Here is an 18,546-nt window from a genome sequence, read left to right on the forward strand (position 1 = left end):
ATGCCCTGTACAGCTCTAGCACTTTTATACTCTATTCCCCCTTGCAAAAGCCCAACTTCCATCTGCCTTTATAATTACTTGCATGCTAACGTTTGTGATTCATGTGTAAGGACACTGCAAATCTCTTTGTACCACTTGTTACAGTCTAAATAGAATTCTCTGCTTTTTGATTCTTCCAAAAGTGGACAATCCCGCATATCCCCTTATTTAAATCTATTTACTAATCCTCAGCCATTTCCATGATTTCCATTATTGATTCAGTCTCATCCTCTGAGTGGCTTTGAGCAGATGTATCTCCTGTCTCCCCACTGCCTGCCCATGATCGACAAAGCATAAATTAGGGGTATGATGGAATATTTGCCACTTGCCTGGAATAGTGCAGCTCCAACAGCATTCAAGAAGCTTCACACCCTCCAGGAAAAAGCAACCCACTTAACTAACATTTCATTTACTACCTTTAACATTCACCAATGGCAGTCAGCGGCAGCAGTGTACATCATCTACAATGTGAACAACAGTAACTTACCAAGTTTCGTTCAACCAGCACCCTCAATAACACCAGAAGGACAAGGGTTGTATATACATAGGAACAGCACCACCTGCAAACACACCTCCCAGTCATTCTCCATCCTGACTTGGAACTAGATTTGTTGATCCTTCACCACCACTGGGTCAAAATGATGGAACTCCCTTCCCAACAACACTCTGGGTGTCCCTATCGCACAAGGACTGCAGCAGTTCAAGAAGGCAGCTCACCGCCACCTTCATAAGGGTAATTAGGAATAGATATTGATCCAGTCAGTAGTGCCCACATCCCACGAATGAATAACAGAAAGCTACTCTAATCCTTACCATATACTTGCAAAGATTTTTAGCTATGGTTTTTATATTACTTGCTATTTACTTCCAATTTTTCACTGTTGTTTTGACCATTATTTACGTAGATGTAGAAATTTCCACTTGTATGTGAGACCAAAGTAAGGAATTATAAATGTAATATAGTCACCAGTAAACCCAGTAGGGAACCCTGGAAGAATATCTTTACTCAAGAGACTGATTAAAATGCTGAACTTGCTAAAACAGGGGATACTTGAAGTAATTAGCATAGATGTATTTAAGGGGACCATGATGTGTGGGTGCTGGTGTTGGACTAAGGTGGACAAGGTCAGAAGTCACAAGACACCAGGTTATAGTCCAACAGGTTTGTTTGAAAGCACAAGCTTTCGGAGCACTGCTCCCCCATCAGGTGAAAATGATGTCGGAGCAGCCCTTCAAATGCTTTTGATTTCAAACAAACCTTTTGGAGTATAACCCCGCATCATGTGACTTCTTTACTTCGGGGAACCTAGGTATGCATAGAAGGGAAAAAGAAACAAAGGGTTATTATTTGATATGGTTCATGAAATAAGTTTGAAGTTGGCTTGTGGAATACAAACACCAGCATGGACCAGTTAAACAGATGTCCCATTTCTATACTGTAAACACTACTAACTCCACGTACTTTCCTGCATACTAAAGATTTTCCCAAATTACAACGATGTAAAATTCATGCTTCCTCTATCCTCAATGTTCAACAGTTTGTTCATATCTTAACCCACAAGTTACGATTGCAATCACTTGCCTTTGACACACACTGACCAAAACAGCCTTTGCTTCGTGGCTTAAGACATTGTCAACAGAAGAGTGTTGCTTAAATGTAAAGGAGTTCATTGCTCCGTCAGTGTAAAAAAAAACTTCATGGCACCAATTTGATGATGATCAAGGGTATTCTATCCAAAACGTATTTCTCAATTTAAAAAAATTCCAGTTATTACCTTATTTTTAAAAAAATTCTGTTCATGAGACTTGGACATTACTGGCTCGGCTGGTATTAATTGCCTATCTCTATCTCTAACTGCCCTGGAGAAGGTACGGTTAGCAAGGGAGTTCCAAGGTTTTGACCAACCAACAGTGAAAGAAGAATTAAATATTTCTAAGTCAAGATATTTTATGGATGAAGGGAAATTTGCAAGTAGTAGTGCTCCCAAACCTTGGTCTTTCTAGGTGGTGGAGAGTGAGTGTTTGGAAGATGCATTCAGTGGAGCAATTGAGAGTCGCTGCAGTGCATCTTGTAGCTAATACACTGCCACTGTGTGTTGGTGGTAGATGGAGTAAATATTCAAGGTGATACATGGCAGTCCAATCAAGTCCTGGATGGCATTGAGATTGTTGAGCGTTTTTGGAGATACACACATCCAGGCATGTGGAGTGCATTCCATCATTCTCCTGATTCGTATGTTGTTCAGGGCCACCATGTGGGCAAGCATTGCAGAGTCAAAGTGAGTTACAGAATTGAAAAATGTATTGCTGGAAAAGCGCAGCAGGTCAGGCAGCATCCAAGGAGCAGGAGAATCGATGTTTCGGGCAAAAGCCCTTCTTCAGGAATGAGGAAGGTGTGCCAAGCAGGATAAGATAAAAGGTAGGGAGGAGGGACTTGGGGGAGGGGCGTTGGGAATGCGATAGGTGGAAGGAGGTTAAGGTGAGGGCGATAGGCCGGAGAGGGGGTGGGGGCGGAGAGGTCGGGAAGATTGCAGGTCAAGAGGCGGTGCTGAGTCTGAGGGTTGGGACTGAGATAAGGTGGGGGGAGGGGAAATGAGAAAGCTGGAGAAATCTGCATTCATCCCTTGTGGTTGGAGGGTTTCTAGGCGGAAGATGAGGCGCTCTTCCTCCAGGCGTCGTGTTGCTATGGTCTGGTGATGAAGGAGGCCAAGGACCTGCATGTCCTTGGCGGAGTGGGAGGGGGAGTTAAAGTGTTCAGCCATAGGGCAGTTGGGTTGGTTGGTGCGGGTGTCCCAGAGGTGTTCTCTGAAACGTTCCGCAAGTAGGCGGCTTGTCTCCCCAATATAGAGGAGGCCACATCGGGTGCAGTAAATGATGTGTGTGGAGGTGCAGGTGTAGGTGAAGTTGTGACGGATATGGAAGGATCCCTTGGGGCCTTGGAGGGAAGTGAGGGGGAGGTGTGGGCGCAAGTGCTGGGAAGGTGCCGGGAGTGGAGGTTGGGTTGGTGGGGGGTGTGGACCTGACGAGGGAGTCGCAGAGGGAGTGGTCTTTCTGGAATGCTGATAGGGATGGGGAGGGAAGTATATCCCTGGTGGTGGGGTCTGTTTGGAGGTGGTGGAAATGACGAAGGATGATACGATGTATCTGGAGGTTGGTGGGGTGGTAGGTGAAGACCAGTGGGGTTCTGTCCTGGTGGCGATTGGAGGGGCAGAGTTCAAGGGCAGAGGAGCGGGAAGTGGAGGAGATGCAGTGGAGAGCATCGTCAACCATGTTTGAGGGGAAATTGCGGTCTTTGAAGAAGGATGCCATCTGGGTTGTTTTCTTTCCAAAACGCTGATATCACCGTCACCTTAACCTCCTTCCACCTATCGCATTCCCAACGCCCCTCTCCCAAGTCCCTCCACCCTACCTTTTATCTTAGCCTGCTTGGCACACCTTCCTCATTCCTGAAGAAGGGCTTATGCCCGAAACGTCGATTCTCCTGTTCCTTGGATGCTGCCTGACCTGCTGCGCTTTTCCAGCAACACATTATTCAGCTCTGATCTTCAGCATCTGCAGTCCTCACTTTCTCCTGAGTTACAGAATTCCCAGCCTCTGACCTGCCCTTGAATCGACAATATTTATTTGGCTGGTCCAATTCATATCCTGATTCTGGTCAGCCACCACACATCATACTGCCACCACCCCACTCCTCCTCCTCACCGTCCCATCACCTCCCAGCCCTCTTCCAAATAGGATGTTCAAGAGTGGCGAATCTAGAGATGTTAATACCATTGAATATCAAGGAGAGATGGTGAGGTTCTCTTTTGCTGAAGGTGGTCATTGCCTAGCATTTCTCTGCGGGAGCTTGTTGTGTGTAAATCAGCACTGGCTTTCTTGCATTGTAACAGGATTACCGGCAATAATTAATTTCACTGGCTGGAAGTCACTTCGAGATGGCCCAAAGTCATGAAAGGTGCAACAGAAATGAAAAGCTTTCTTTCCCTAAATCAAAAATTCCCACAGTTATGCCATTAAACATGACTTGCTGGCCCAAAACTATAAAATGGCAGATCCTCCAAAAAGTGGATCTATAAATCTGCTGCTATCTTAAAAGCAGGATGAAGTTCTGCAGGAAGCAAAGCTAAAACAGGCCACAGGTTGGAAGGAGCTCAGATTCTTATACCCTGCAAGAAAAGCGCAGTTGTGAATCCGTCATTATCCTCTCACTGGAATGAATTTCATGCTGTAACACAGTACAAATGATTCCATTCTGCTCGGCTGTTAAATGCAAATCTAGTTAAGCCCCTTTCCAGCCACTAACATATGCACGAGTACACAGAGAGTAGATGTTTCTGGGTGGGGGGATGGGGGGTTGAAGAGTAGGGCGAGGAAGCAGCCCTTCCCCTGACCCTGTCGGGAAATGCTCAACAATATCAAAATAGCCTTCAAACAAAAGCAAAAAGCAACATGGGTAACATGATGCATAACTCATTCCAATCCGCAGGAGCAACTCACAGGGCACTGATCTGTTAAGTGTATCCTTAATCTTTGCAAACAAACATTCTATCTAATATTCATTAGGCTGCAATCCAGCCATTTTCAGTCAGAAAAGCAAACATGTACCTCAAAACAACTTCTTGCCATTCTGTCTCAGTCAAAGGTCATGTGAGTTGCACAGCAGAAATTTAAATATCCATTGATCGGGTGTTTGTTTTTAAACATTGAAATGTGGTTCCCAAAAATTTCTCAGCTCAAGATTGATTGGTATTTGTTGGGAAAGTATGTCAATGGAAGCAAGATCAGTGGTGGAGCTAAGACACAGAACCACAATCGGAACACATGGTTGAACTAGTGTGAGAGGCTGACCAGCTTCCTTTTGTTTGTTTATGAACCCAGCATTTCAATTTGGGGGAAACCAGAAGATTCTGAAAATACACAGATCAGATTTTAATTATAGGCTTTGGAGGTCTTCAGGCAGATAGTACACACTCATTCTGCTTTAATGGCATGGTGAAACTTATGGAATATTTCTCATTATTCTCCTGCAGATTAACTGTCGTAAATGGATGTCCCAGGCTACTTGTTCTGCCATTTGTGGAGTCTATTCACTTCTTCAGAGATGTACACAACTCTTGCTGAAGACTCCACAATAAGTTGACCCCAGTCTGCAAGGCAACTTGGCAAATGCTTTGTGAGATACAAGAAACCAAACTAAGTTACAGTACTAAAAGCTACCAGTGGTGCATTCTGAGTTAGCTGATCTCAGTGTGCGAGACAGCTGAAACTATGAGCAGCTTCGATGATCCTGGAAGTGAGGAAAGAGGGTTCTTGCCCTTAGCCACGTTGAAGGAACCATTGCCAGGGTTGTCAATGATACACCCCACGCAGTTACCAATACTGAACAATTGGGACGCAATACAAACAACACAGTCTGCATCAAAACTTGATGACCCACGTCTTTGCTGTGTCTGACCAAATTCAGCACCAGTTGCTATCACCTGAGGTAATTTTATGGAGAGCAGGGATTGGGTGGGTGGGGGAGGGGGAAGCTGTACACTTATTGTTCTGTATTACTCGCAGTTTTTACTCTTTAAAATCTGCATCAGACCGTAGGAGCTCACTTTTATCACCACTGACTATCGGTCCGAAATAACAGAGTACCTTCAGCTGACCAAACTATGATGTGGTGGAGTAGCACCAATAGAGGATCACTTTCTGAGAACAACATTTTGACAGCTTGCAGTGCCAAAATAACCTGTACCATTTCCTGAAGAGCAGGCTTCAAAATGCTTCAACTCGTTGCCAATCCCTAGGGATAAGGCAGTCCATCAAGGTTCTGCCTTCTGAGGGACCTACCAACTCTTCCCCTCCCATCACAGCTTCTAGCTGCTTCTGGAACTGTGATTTTTCTGTCCCTGCTCCTCTACCCAGGGACCATCCCAAACATCAATGTTGTTACATCATTCACAATCCTTAAATAATTATTTCTGTAGCAATGGTTATATCGACCAAGCACATAAAATAGTGTATTTCATCTGCATTGCTTCATTGGAGCCCTTTTTTATTCCACATGAGGAGAAAGATAGTAAGACAGACACTGACTGTTCACCTTGATTTCAAACCAAGCAATACTAATCGAAGGAGAAAGTGAGGTCTGCAGATGCTGGAGATCAAAGTTGAAACTTTATTGCTGGAACAGCACAGCAGGTCAGGCAGCATCCAGGGAACAGGAGATTCGACGTTTCGGGCACAGGCCCTTCTTCAGGAATGAGCAGGGAGTGTTCAGCAGGAGAAGATAAAAGGTAGGGAGGAGGGACTTGGAGGAGGGGCGTTGGAAATGTGATAGGTGGAAAGAGGTCAAGGTGAGGGTGATAGGTCGGAGTAGGATGGAGGCGGAGAGGTCAAGAAGAAGACTGCAGGTCAGGAAGGCGGTGCCGGGCTGGAGGGATCCGGCTGAGACAAGGTGGGGGGAGGGGGGATGAAGAAACTGGTGAAGTCCAAGTTCATCCCCTGCGGTTGGAGGGTTCCCAGTCGGAAGATAAGACGCTCCTCCTCCGACCGTCGGGTTGTTGTGGTTTGGCGGTGGACGAGTCCAATGACCTGCATATCCTCGGTGGAGTGGGAGGGGGAGTTGAAATGCTGTGCTACAGGTTGGTTGGGTTGGTTCGTCCGGGTGGCCCAGAGGTGCTCTCTGAATCGCTCCGCAAGTAGGCGGCCTGTTTCCCCAATATAGAGGAGGCCACACCGGCTGCAGCGGATGCAGTAGATGATGTGGGTGGAGGTGCAGGTGAATCTGTGGCGGATATGGAAGTTTCCTTTGGGGCCTTGGAGAGAAGTGAGGGGGGAGGTGTGGGCGCAAATGTTGCACCTCCTGCGGTTGCAAGGGAAGGTGCCGGGAGTGGAGGTTGGGTCGGTGGGGGGTGTGGATCTGACAAGGGAGTCGCGGAGGGAGTGGTCTCTACGGAAAGCTGATAGGGGAGGGGAGGGAAATATATCCTTGGTGCTGGGGTCTGTTTGGAGGTGGCGGAAGTGACGGCGGATGATGCGCTGTACATGGAGATTGGTGGGGTGGTAGGTGAGGACCAGTGGGGTTCTGTCCTGGTGGCGGTTGGAGGGGCGGGGCTCAAGGGCAGTGGAGCGGGAAGTGGAGGAGATGCGGTGGAGGGCACCGTCGACCACGTCGGGGGGGAAATTGCAGTCCTTGAAGAAGGAGGCCATCTGTGTTGTACGTATTTTGAACTGGTCCTCCTGGGAGCAGATGCGGCGGAGACGAAGGAATTGGGAGAATGGGATGGCGTTTTTACAGGGGGCAGGATGGGAGGAGGTGTAGTCCAGGTAGCTGTGGGAGTCGGTTGGTTTGTAGTAGATGTCTGTGTTGATTCGGTCGCCTGAGATAGAAACAGAAAGGTCTAGGAAGGGGAGGGAGGAGTCCGAGACTGTCCAGGTGAATTTGAGGTCGGGGTGGAAGGTGTTAGTGTAGTGGATGAACTGTTCAACCTCCTCGTGGGAGCACGAGGTAGCGCCGATACAGTCATCAATGTAGCGAAGAAAAAGATGGGGGGTGGGGCCAGTGTAGTTGCGGAAGATGGATTGTTCCACATACCCTACGAAGAGGCAGGCATAGCTGGGGCCCATGCGGGTGCCCATGGCTACTCCTTTTGTTTGGAGAAAGTGGGAGGATTGGAAAGAAAAGTTGTTCAGGGTGAGGACCAGTTCGGTCAGTCGAAGGAGGGTGTCGGTGGAAGGGTACTGGGTGGTACGGCGGGAAAGGAAGAAGCGGAGTGCTTTGAGTCCTTCGTGATGGGGGATGGAGGTGTACAGGGACTGGATGTCCATGGTGAAGATGAGGCGTTGGGGACCGGGGAAGCGGAAATCCTGGAGGAGGTGGAGGGCGTGGGTGGTGTCACGAACGTAGGTGGGGAGTTCTTGGACTAATGGGGACAGGACCGTGTCGAGGTATGCCGAGATGAGTTCGGTTGGGCAGGAGCAGGCTGAGACGATGGGTCGTCCGGGGCAGTCAGGTTTGTGGATTTTGGGCAGGAGGTAGAAACGGGCGGTGCGGGGTTGTGGGACTATGAGGTTGGAGGCGGTGGATGGAAGGTCCCCTGAGGTGATGAGGTTATGGATGGTCTGGGAGATGATGGTTTGGTGGTGGGGGGTGGGGTCATGGTCAAGGGGACGGTAGGAGGAGGTATCTGCGAGCTGGCGTTTGGCCTCAGCGGTGTAAAGGTCAGTGCGCCAAACTACTACTGCGCCTCCCTTGTCAGCTGGTTTGATGGTGAGGTTGGGGATACTAATCGAATCAAAGGACTCTCTTTTTGCTAGCTAGAGGGGTCTTGCCCAAAATCAGTTTGGACAACCCCAAATTATGACCAAGGATTCACAAAACTTACTTTTTTTCTCAGCTCAATTCTAACCTAATAATATCTCTCATTCCAGTTAGTGCATGGCATTAAAGCACGTCTCACCTATCCTCAGAACTCAGTGCTAAAAGCTAAGTTCCACAGAGTAAGACAGTGTTATTGATTTTGGCTGTCCTCAGCCACTTGAAACAATATGTAAACAAAGTTACAGTCTCTGCAAAGTAAACGTGTCTGAAGTCTGTAGACCAGAGGGATATGAGTGAATAGAGACAGCAACAGAAAAATTACCAGCTGGAGATAAATAATTATCTTGACTGAACTGGGAAAGGAGACCCAAAATCAAAGGAACAGACAACAGGAAAATAAACAGACAAAAGCACATCAAACAGTAAGCAGGAACAAAAAAAGTGAAACAAAACTTTGCGAAGGAGATGTAAAATAAACACTTGGTAAAGATTACTTGCAACTCAAGCTGAACAGGGCCAGGAAAATCCCAGGCTTAATCTGTGCTCCATGCTGAATTAGTGAACTCAACCAAGGAGGGAGTACGGTTCCTAGAAAGTTGACTTCAGTGCCGTGAGCAAGGGTGAAACCGAGGAAAGAAAAGTTGGTTAGTCGGGGTTTTCACTGACTGAAACCCACCAAATGCAGGTAGGTGGTGAATATGCAAGGTAAAAACCAGGTAAACTCCATTGCGGCCATTCTAATGTTATGTCTATATTAGTTGAAGAGTCTGACAACACCTGTTGTCTTGATCTACATGTGAACAATAACCATTTGGATGCAATAACAAAGGAACTTGGGAAAAAGATGACCATTCATTCCCTCTAATTCTTTTTTTCCATTTCATGGTGTCTTCTGGAGGTCCATGCATCACAGCATCTTGCAGAATCAGATGCAAATACAAACGCATCAGCACAGCGATCAGCATGCACGAAACCTCCCAGCTGCTGCTCTGTGAGAAACTTGCCATTTAACCCGTTCTGTGACTTCTCTCTATATCTGCATGGGGTTTTTGCTCCAATTCTTTTACTAAAAAAAAACATCTATTTCAGTATTAAAATTAACTGATCTTACATGAATGGCCATTTATGGAAGAAATTCCAAAACTTCTCGACCCTGTGCACACAGAAGTGTTTCCTAATTTCACTCATGAAAGGACTGGCTCTAATTGTTGGACTGCATCCCTAGTGCAAGACTCTCCAAACAGTGGAAATAATTTCCATCTGCCCTTAATATCTTATAAACTTAAATTAAGTCACCGCTTAACCTTCTAACTTCCAGGGAATAGAACCCTAATTTATGTAATTTCTCTTTGGAATTTAACCTTTGCAGTTCAGGAAGACAGAACACTATCAAAACTTGAATCAGTGCCTCGGGGCACGTTTGGCACAAGGGGGAGCATTCAAGGGGATGAGATCAGGGTACAAAACAAAAATTAATGATCAGTATTAAAGATCAATGAGGAAACAAATAAAAGGAGATATTATAGCATCCTATGGGGACAGACTTCATTGCAATGACTGTATATGCATTTCCATGGAAAATAACTTTTACACCAGGAACTGGTTTCCAGTCAGGTTTTGACAACTGTGATCATATTCAAAAACTATGCCACCAAAATCTACACACTTCCTATGTGGCAGCACTTTCATGATTGGAATCAAGCCTCAATTAATGCATGGGCTATGGATATGCCAGAGCAATGGAGTGATTACTGAAAGTGCCAAAATGGACCCTGCGCATGCAGAGCTGATTACGGTTTGCTGGCTGCGACAGGCTACAGGAAGTGGCTAAGCATACACCACTGACAAAGTTAAGGTTCCCCTTACCCCAAGTATCCATGGTGTAGGTTTCCTCAGCTACCTCACATTTGTTGAACTCTCCCAGTTCTCAGGAGGCCTTGCCTGGGGCCTGAAGCAGCAGCTGCAACTGTTTTTGCCTTCCCTCTTCTCCCCTCCCTCAAATGGCCAGGGTCTGGATTAACCAGGGAATGGTGCTGTTACTTGGGCTACACTGCAGCAGCAGCCACCTTTCAAAGGCTTCACAAACCAGCTCCTCTCATTCAAACAAAATGATTCGCAGTGCCATCTTTTAGACTGGTTGTTGATTTCTGTTGCATTAGAATGACACTGGGCACCTCTTGGGCATGCGGACTCTTTCCACCTTTTAAAAAGGTGGCATCTGCAACATTCACAGGAAGCGCACAAATAGAAATGTTGCCCAATCCAGTGAGTGCAGATGCGCTGGAATTCACAACAACAATGTAAACAGAGTCAGACAATTCAGCATATGAAGAAAGTTAAACTAGTGGTTTAACTGCATCACAAAAGTACTGTCCAAGAGCAAAAACTCCAAATTGCCTACCATCAGGAAATGTCTCATTTGTGCTGTGGTGAATGTGTAGATATCCACTTGTCTGTGGGCCTACCAACCTACTGTCAGATCAGTAATCTCTGATCCTGGGCTTCCAGCATTGGCTTCACAGATGCTTACATCATTGCATAGAGCCCTGTAATGCTGTGGGGACACCGATGATGGATTAGACCAACTGAGTCTTCATTCACCTACACATTATTTTGTAGCCTCAGAATCATTTCTCTCATCACAGGAAATATATGAAGGCTCACCCCATTATACCAACAGAAAATTAACTTGTATTCATCCAGCTTTCATAACCTTTATGCTTTAGTCAATGAAATACTTTTGAACCATAATCCACTGTTGGAATACAGGAAACACTGCAGCCAATTCGCACACAGCAAGCTCCCACAAGCTGCAGTGATCAGTTTTACCTGAACTCACCTGTTCTTAGCAAACGTGCCTGTGGCTCTTTTCAAGTCCTTCTGGGCTGAACATTTCAATCAAAACCAACAGCTCCAAAAGAGCAACAATCCATTAAGCCCTGGCACATGGAGTGTCAGTCTAATGTTTATACTATGCTTCTGAAGTGAGATTGGAACCCACAACTTTCAGATATTACCTACCGTTTTCACGGAGCCTGTCAGATGGGGTGGGCGGGGCATCTAACAGAGGGTGATTCAGACGGGATGCAGCAAACAAGGTGTCCCTTGCTTATAATAATAACAAAGAAGCCTTTATTCCCTAATATTAGGGCCATAGGTTTACAGCGACTAGTCAAATTTTGTCCTCAAATTTTCCACAATTTTTAGCAGCATTTTGAAGAATTGAGTATCTGAATTCTATCCTGAAAACAAGCAGCCTAATTCTTACATATTGATTCTCAGCAAAGTCATCCCTGAAAAATCTGGTCTCTCACCAAGTCTGACTTTAAATAGATTTCACTGAATTATAACTGGGTATGCAGTGCGACACCATGCCTGCTAACTGTGTTCAAGTTCAGTCACGATGTAAAATTACAGCAGCAGAAAAACTATTGGCTTGAGTTTTGAGTCACATGTTGTTACATGTCAAGATGCAGTGAAAAAGTGTTATTTTGCATGCTATACAGAGCGTACATACAAAGTGCATCAGAGTAGCAGAACAGAGTGCAGAATACAGTGTTGCAGCCGCAAAATATCTACATTAACATTTGAGAAGTCCTACAAAATTTTGAAATCAGCAAGGAAGTTGTTCTTGAATCTAACTGTGTATGTATTAAAAAAGGTAGTTTTATATTATCTGTTGGCTGCAAGGATCCTACCTGAAATGAGGTTTGCACTGTCATAATTCAGTTGCAAAACATACATCTGTTTCCTACTGAGCATTAAACTGAATGTCTCATTCAAAGGTCACAGCATGGTTGTATACAATACTGCATTGGGGGAAATGGTGGAGCAATGGCAGTGTCACTGGACAGGTAATCTTCAGCCCCAGATCAATAGCCTAGAGACATGAATTTAAATCCCACCATATTACATGGCACCATTTAAAATCAATAAAATTGGGTTCACTACAAAAGAACAGTAGAGCACAACAAGACTGCACCAACACATGGTGCTTTTCTGAACTAAAAACCTTGTACTTCTATGCAGTCTGCATTTCTCTATTCCCCACCTATTTATGTATCTGTCAAGACACCTCTTAGACGTCACTATTGTATGCGCCTCCACCATCTCCTCGGGCAGCACATCCCAGGCACTTGCCACCCTCAGTTTAAAAAAAATTGCATCTCACATCTCCTTCAATTTATTACTTTTTATCTTAAACCTATTTCCCCTAGTAATTGACATTTGTACCCTGGAAAAAAAACTCTAACTAACCATCTATCCACGCCTCTCAGAGATTTATAACATTATATCACGACGCCATCTCATCCTTTAACATTCAAGCAAAAACAAACCAAGTTTTTCCAATCTCTCCTGATAACTAATACTTTCCAAATCAGGCAACATCCTGGTAATCTATTTCTATCTCCTCTCCAAAACCTCCACATCCTTCTGATAATGCAGTGACCAGAACTGTACTCAATATTCCAAATGTGGCCTAACTAAAGTTCAATACAACTGCAACATGACCTGCCAATTTTTATACTCTATGCCCCGACCAATGAAGGCAAGCATGCCCTATGCTTTCTTGACCACCTTATCCACTTGTGCTGCCATTTTCAGGGAACTGGGGACATATATTCCTAGATCCCGCTGTATGTTGATGCTACTAAGGTTCTGCCATTTACTCCATACTTTCCTCCTACACTTGATCCTCCAAAATGCATCACCTCGCATTTTTCCAGATTAACCTCCACCTGCCAGTTCTCAGCCTATGTCCTGCTGTCCCGTCTGGCAATTCTCCTCACTTTTTCACAGCTCCCCCAATCTTGGTGTTATCTGCAAACTTACTAATCAAACCACCTCCATTCTCCTCCAAATTATTTATATATATTACAAGCAGCAGGGGGCTCAGTAATGATTCCTGCAGAATACCACTGGTCACAGACCTCCAGTCAGAAAAACACCATTCTACCACTAATGTTTTCGAAAACTAAGCCAGTTCTGTTTCCACCTTATTAGCTCCCCGCAGATTCCATGTGGCTTCACCTTTTGTATCAGCCTGCCATGAGACTGCCATCAAGTTTGTGAGTCAAGACCATCCCCTCACAAAGCCATGCTGCCTTTCACTAATAAGTCCATATTTTTCCCCAAGGTGAATAAATCCTATCCCTAAGAATCTTCTCCAGTAATTTCCCTACCATTGACATGAGACTCACTATCCTGTAATTTCCCAATTTATCCCTGTTGCCTTTCTTAAACAAAGGAACAACACAGGCTATTCTCCAGTCCTCTGGGACCTCTCCTGTTACTGAAGAGGATATAAAGGCCCCAGCAATTTCCTCACCTGCCTCTCTCAGCATTCTGAGGCAGGAAGGCATTCTCCTGCTCTTTAAAGGAATCAGCTAATCTTTTGAGGCAACTGGGAAGCTCATAACTCCTCAGTCACAAATACCTATTACTCTGAACTGGAAACATCAGACAAAGGAGTGAGATACGGACAAGGGCACTCTCAATTTTATATAGATGTTGAGGAAGCACTTGAGACCCAGATCTTAATCTCCCCTTTCACCAGTATATTTTCATCAATTAGACCATCACGTCCACATTTTCAATCACTTACCCCTATAGAAATCTGCATTTCCCAGAAATAACAAACTGTTCAGAAGAACCATGACCCAGCAGAGTGGGAGGAAATAAACGATGGAGAGGGTTCCCAACAGGCTCCCATAAAACCTAAACAAAACACAGAGTACGGTGAACATCCAGCATTAGCAAATCCAGATTCTAAACTTGGGTTCGGATGACTCCATGCATTGTATAACAGGAGGGGTCATTGAACCCTTTCCATCATTTGCCCTACTGTGAAGAAGGTTCATGATCTAATATTATTTGGAAACCCAAATTCTAAAGTGGAAAATTCACATACAGCTTTCCTATATTGTCAATGTTAAGAAAGACTTAGTTTCACTTTTGAGTTCTGAGAATAGCTCCAGTGTGTGTCTGGAAATTTGTTCACATGCAGTTAAATAAAGCAAGCTAAAAAAAAAGCCTCAAGATGATTAATGCAGTGCCTTAGAAAACCAAGTAGAAAGGAGAAAAAAAAATGAACTTCTATTTTGCAACAAGTCGTCTCATGACACAAAAACAGAGACAGAAATGGGCTCATTTTAGAAAATATAGAACTATTTGGGTGAGGAAGTAATTATGCAGGTTCCTTTCAAATAGAAGGTCATTCAGGGAGAAAAAAAAGCCTGCAAGACCAGCAATGCAATTTAGTAGTCTCCAGAAAAATTAGGCAAGAGAAACATCCTGAGTGGCGTAATGAAGGTTACAATACAAGAGCAATGATATACTGCGGAGGCTGTTCAAGGCCCTGGTCAGATTATTGTGAGCAATTTTGGGAAGGAGGATGCACTGGTGTTGGAGGGAAGCCAAAGAAGGCTCACAACAATAAGCCTGGGAATGAAGCACTTGTCACAAGAGCAGCAGTTGAGGATTCTGGGTCTACACCTGATGAACTTTAGAAGGACGAGGGGGAATCTGAATGAAACTTACATCATACTGAGAAGCCTGGATACTGTGGAAGCGGAGAAAATGCTTCCACTAGGTGGTGAGACTAGGACCTGGGGGCACAGCCTGAGAGTGAAGGGATGACTCTTCAGAACTGAGAAGAGGAATTTCTTCATACAGAGCGTGGTGAATCTATGGAACTCATTATTGCAGAAAGCTGTGGAGGCCAATGCATTGAGTGTATTTAAAACAGAGATAGATAGGTTCTTGATTCACAAAGGGATCAAGGTTTTGGGGAAAAGGTATGAGAATGGGGTTGAGAAACATGTAAGCCATGATTGAATGGCAGGAGACAAAAATGGCCTGAATGGCCCAATTCTGCTCCTACATCTTGGTCTTATTAGGAAGTGAAACCTTGGAACAGAAGGCTGTGGAATGGCAGTTTAAGGAATCCATATTAAAGTTTGTGAGAAGATTTGTAGCTCGGGTGCTCATTTTTGTGGTTCTGTTCGCCGAGCTGGGAATTTGTGTTGCAGACGTTCTGTCCCCTGTCTAGGTGACATCCTCAGTGCTTGGGAGCCTCCTGTGAAGCGCTTCTGTGATGTTTCCTCCGGCATTTATAGTAATTACTCTAAAATCACTATAAATCACTATAAATGCCGGAGGAAACATCACAGAAGCGCTTCACAGGAGGTTCCCAAGCACTGAGGATGTCACCTAGACAGGGGACAGAACGTCTGCAACACAAATTCCCAGCTCGGCGAACAGAACCACGAATCCATATTAAGAAGGAAGGAAGCCAAGTTATCAGTTTGCTTAAGTGTGTCAAATGACATCAACAAGAAAATAGTACTAAGTGAATACAGAAGTTTGCCAGAACAAAACTAATTACAGCTGTACCCCCTGAACGAGAAACTTTAAAGTGGCCCTTCACTGAGGTTTCAGCATCTCTAAGGTTGGTGTTGAAAGTAAAAAGTTTATCTTTTTGTTTCAAATAGTTCTTATATAGTGTCAATGACGTTGTCATTTGATTTCTTTTGTTAAAGTACATTGGTATCCTTTAGCAAACATGTTCAGTGACTGTTCACCTTCATAATCAAACTGCAAAGATATAACTTATGGTCTATCTCACCACATCTCAGTCAGGAATCACGAGTCCAATATTGCCACTAGTTGGGATCGTAACTAAAGACATAAACTGAAACCCATCCACCTGCTTCAGCCCTGAATACTACTTTAAAAATACCTTTGTGGAGCAAAACAATAAAAAAAATCTAATTTGTAGCTCTTCATTGAATCAGTATTTACTAATTTTTCGAGGATGGGGAAGACAATTTTAGTACCAGCCATCCCCCAACTATCAATAGAAACTTCAAAAGAGCATAAGGAAAATAAAACGTGACACTGATTGGCATAAGAGATTGAGAATAGATCACCAAAAGCTTGGTCAAACGGCTAGGTTTTAAAGACTGACTTAAACGGAGGAACGAGATCCAGAAGAGAAATATTAGGGAGGTTATTTCAGCACTAGGCAGAAGACATGGTGGCAAAAAAAAAGAATTAAAATCAGAACATGCAGTGGGCCAAAACTGGAAAAATAGTGGTCTCGGAGTTTGGAGAGACATAGAAGGGGCTAAGCGTGTGGGAGCTTGCTGTGTGCAAATTAGCCACTGCATTTTCTACATTACAACTGTAGAAATGGGTGACATTGGCTGTAGAGCATTCTCGGACACCCTGAAATCACAAGCGGTCCTAAACAGAAATAGGTTCTCTCTTTTAACGATTACATTGTCATGTTTGTTCTATTTCAATCACTATATTGGCCAAGGTTAGGAAATTCACTGCATGCTTACTGTCCCGCATCATACCTTCATCCCCCAACCACCTTCACCTCTAAAACAATCAAACACTCACTCACAGGACAGATAGCGAATGGTCTTCCCAGTATAGGACTCGGTATGCAGCCTCGCAGCTGCTACAGGTCTTGTTCACCATCTCATCCAGGTGAATTAAACTATAGAGAGAGAAAAACAAACACCAGATGGAAGCATTATTATTAAAAGGAGCACTCAGCATGTATTTTAATCCAAATAATGGATCCCATCAGCAGCTATTGAGTCTCCCAGGTTGACCTTTGTCTGTGGAATTGTGTTTCTCTCCACATGGGCTCCATTTCCACCTCCACCTATTATTCACTTGTGCACCCTCCCACATTCCAGCTTCAGCACAAATACCAACATTTTCCGAGCTACAATCAGTTTTGAAGGGTCATTGGACCCAGAATATTAACTCTGCTTTCTTTTCACAGATGGTGCCAGATCTGCCAAGTTTTTCTAGCAATTCTTGCTTTTGTTTCGGATTTCCAACGTAAACAGCTCTTTGGTTTTTGTTTTGTTCAATCCATAAACACTTGCTCAGGATGAGTAAATCTGATGACAATTCATTCATGTGATATCTCCTATTATCAGGCTTCTTGCATTGCTCACATTTAATGTAAAAACAGATCAGGAAGTCTCACTTTGAAAAATCAAGATCCCAACCCCAGTAAACCCAGTAAACCCATTCAGTGTGCACCAATAGATCTACGCACTCAAATAATTCACTGCAGAAAATGAGAATGATATTCTAGCTGCTTCTTCAAACTCAAAGAATGAACGATGACATCAGTCGCATGTAAACCCACATTCTCCTCTATCTACTACACCAATGAACTGCACCACACCAGCTACAGGTGAGTCCTGTAATCATACAGCACAGAAACAGACCCTTCGGTGCGACTCGTCCATGCCAACCAGACTCCTAACTTAAACTAGTCCCATTTACCAGCATTTGGTCCATATTCCTCTAAACCCATCCTATGTGCCCATCCAGATGCCTTTAAATGTTATAATTACATCAGCCTCTACCACTTCCTCTGGCAGTTCATTCCATACATACACTACTGTCTGCATGATAAAGTTGCCCCTTAGGGTTCCTTTTATGTCTTTCCCCTCTCACCCTAAACCTATGCCCGCTAATTTTGGAATCCCCATCCTGGAGGAAAAAAAACCTTGCCTATTTGCCCTATCCATGCACTTCATGTGTTTTTTTATAACTGTCAAATTCCCACCATCTCAGCTGTAGGGGATCAATAAAACTAGTCCATGCTGTATCTCAAGTTCACGCGTTTGAAGATGCATCATTATTACATGGTTAAGATCATATCTTGTGATACTTTCCTGTGCCAAAAGTGTCATATCAATACAAGACTGCACAAAAGATAATCCACTGAACTCCAAGCTTTAATGAACTGTTATGAAAGGTTATAAGCTGAAATATTAATTCTGCTTTTCTTAGATTCTGACTGACCTGCTGAATCATTCAGCATTTGCTGGCTTTCGATCAGATTTCCAGCTTCCAGAGCATTTTGCTTTTGTAAGGACCAGGTGGTTTATAAGTTTAGTCAAAAGAATAAGTTTTAAGGAGCACCTTAAAGCACATACAAGACACTGATGAAGAAAATTTAGGAAGAGAATTTCTGAGTTTTGAACTTTGGCAGCAGAAAATATGACTGCCAATGATAGAATAAAAAGAAATGGGAAATGCCAAAATTGAAAGCATTTAAAGAGCTTGAAGTGGCACTGAGCTGAAGCAGGTAATAGACAAGGAGGAGCATATGCCATCGAGGAAATGAAAACAAGAATGAGAATTTAAAATCAAGG

General features: G+C 44.1%; 1 protein-coding gene across 4 annotated transcripts in view; it reads right to left on the reverse strand.

Annotated features, from left to right (window-relative positions):
• Positions 1-18,546, reverse strand: part of zfyve27 (zinc finger, FYVE domain containing 27) — a 192,914-nt gene that overhangs the window by 159,738 nt on the left and 14,630 nt on the right. For all 4 annotated transcript variants that reach the window (XM_087998754.1, XM_087998755.1, XM_087998752.1 and 1 more), the window contains exons 4-5: positions 16,764-16,859; positions 13,956-14,068 (exon numbers count right to left, since the gene is read on the reverse strand). In XM_087998754.1, the coding sequence (XP_087854880.1) occupies positions 13,956-14,068; positions 16,764-16,859 (209 nt within the window). The remainder of the gene's footprint in view (positions 1-13,955; positions 14,069-16,763; positions 16,860-18,546) is intronic.

Source organism: Chiloscyllium plagiosum, unplaced genomic scaffold, assembly GCF_037043375.1.
Source record: "Chiloscyllium plagiosum isolate Xiang-an unplaced genomic scaffold, Cpla_swu_hap1 HiC_scaffold_22, whole genome shotgun sequence".
Taxonomy (NCBI): domain Eukaryota; kingdom Metazoa; phylum Chordata; class Chondrichthyes; order Orectolobiformes; family Hemiscylliidae; genus Chiloscyllium; species Chiloscyllium plagiosum.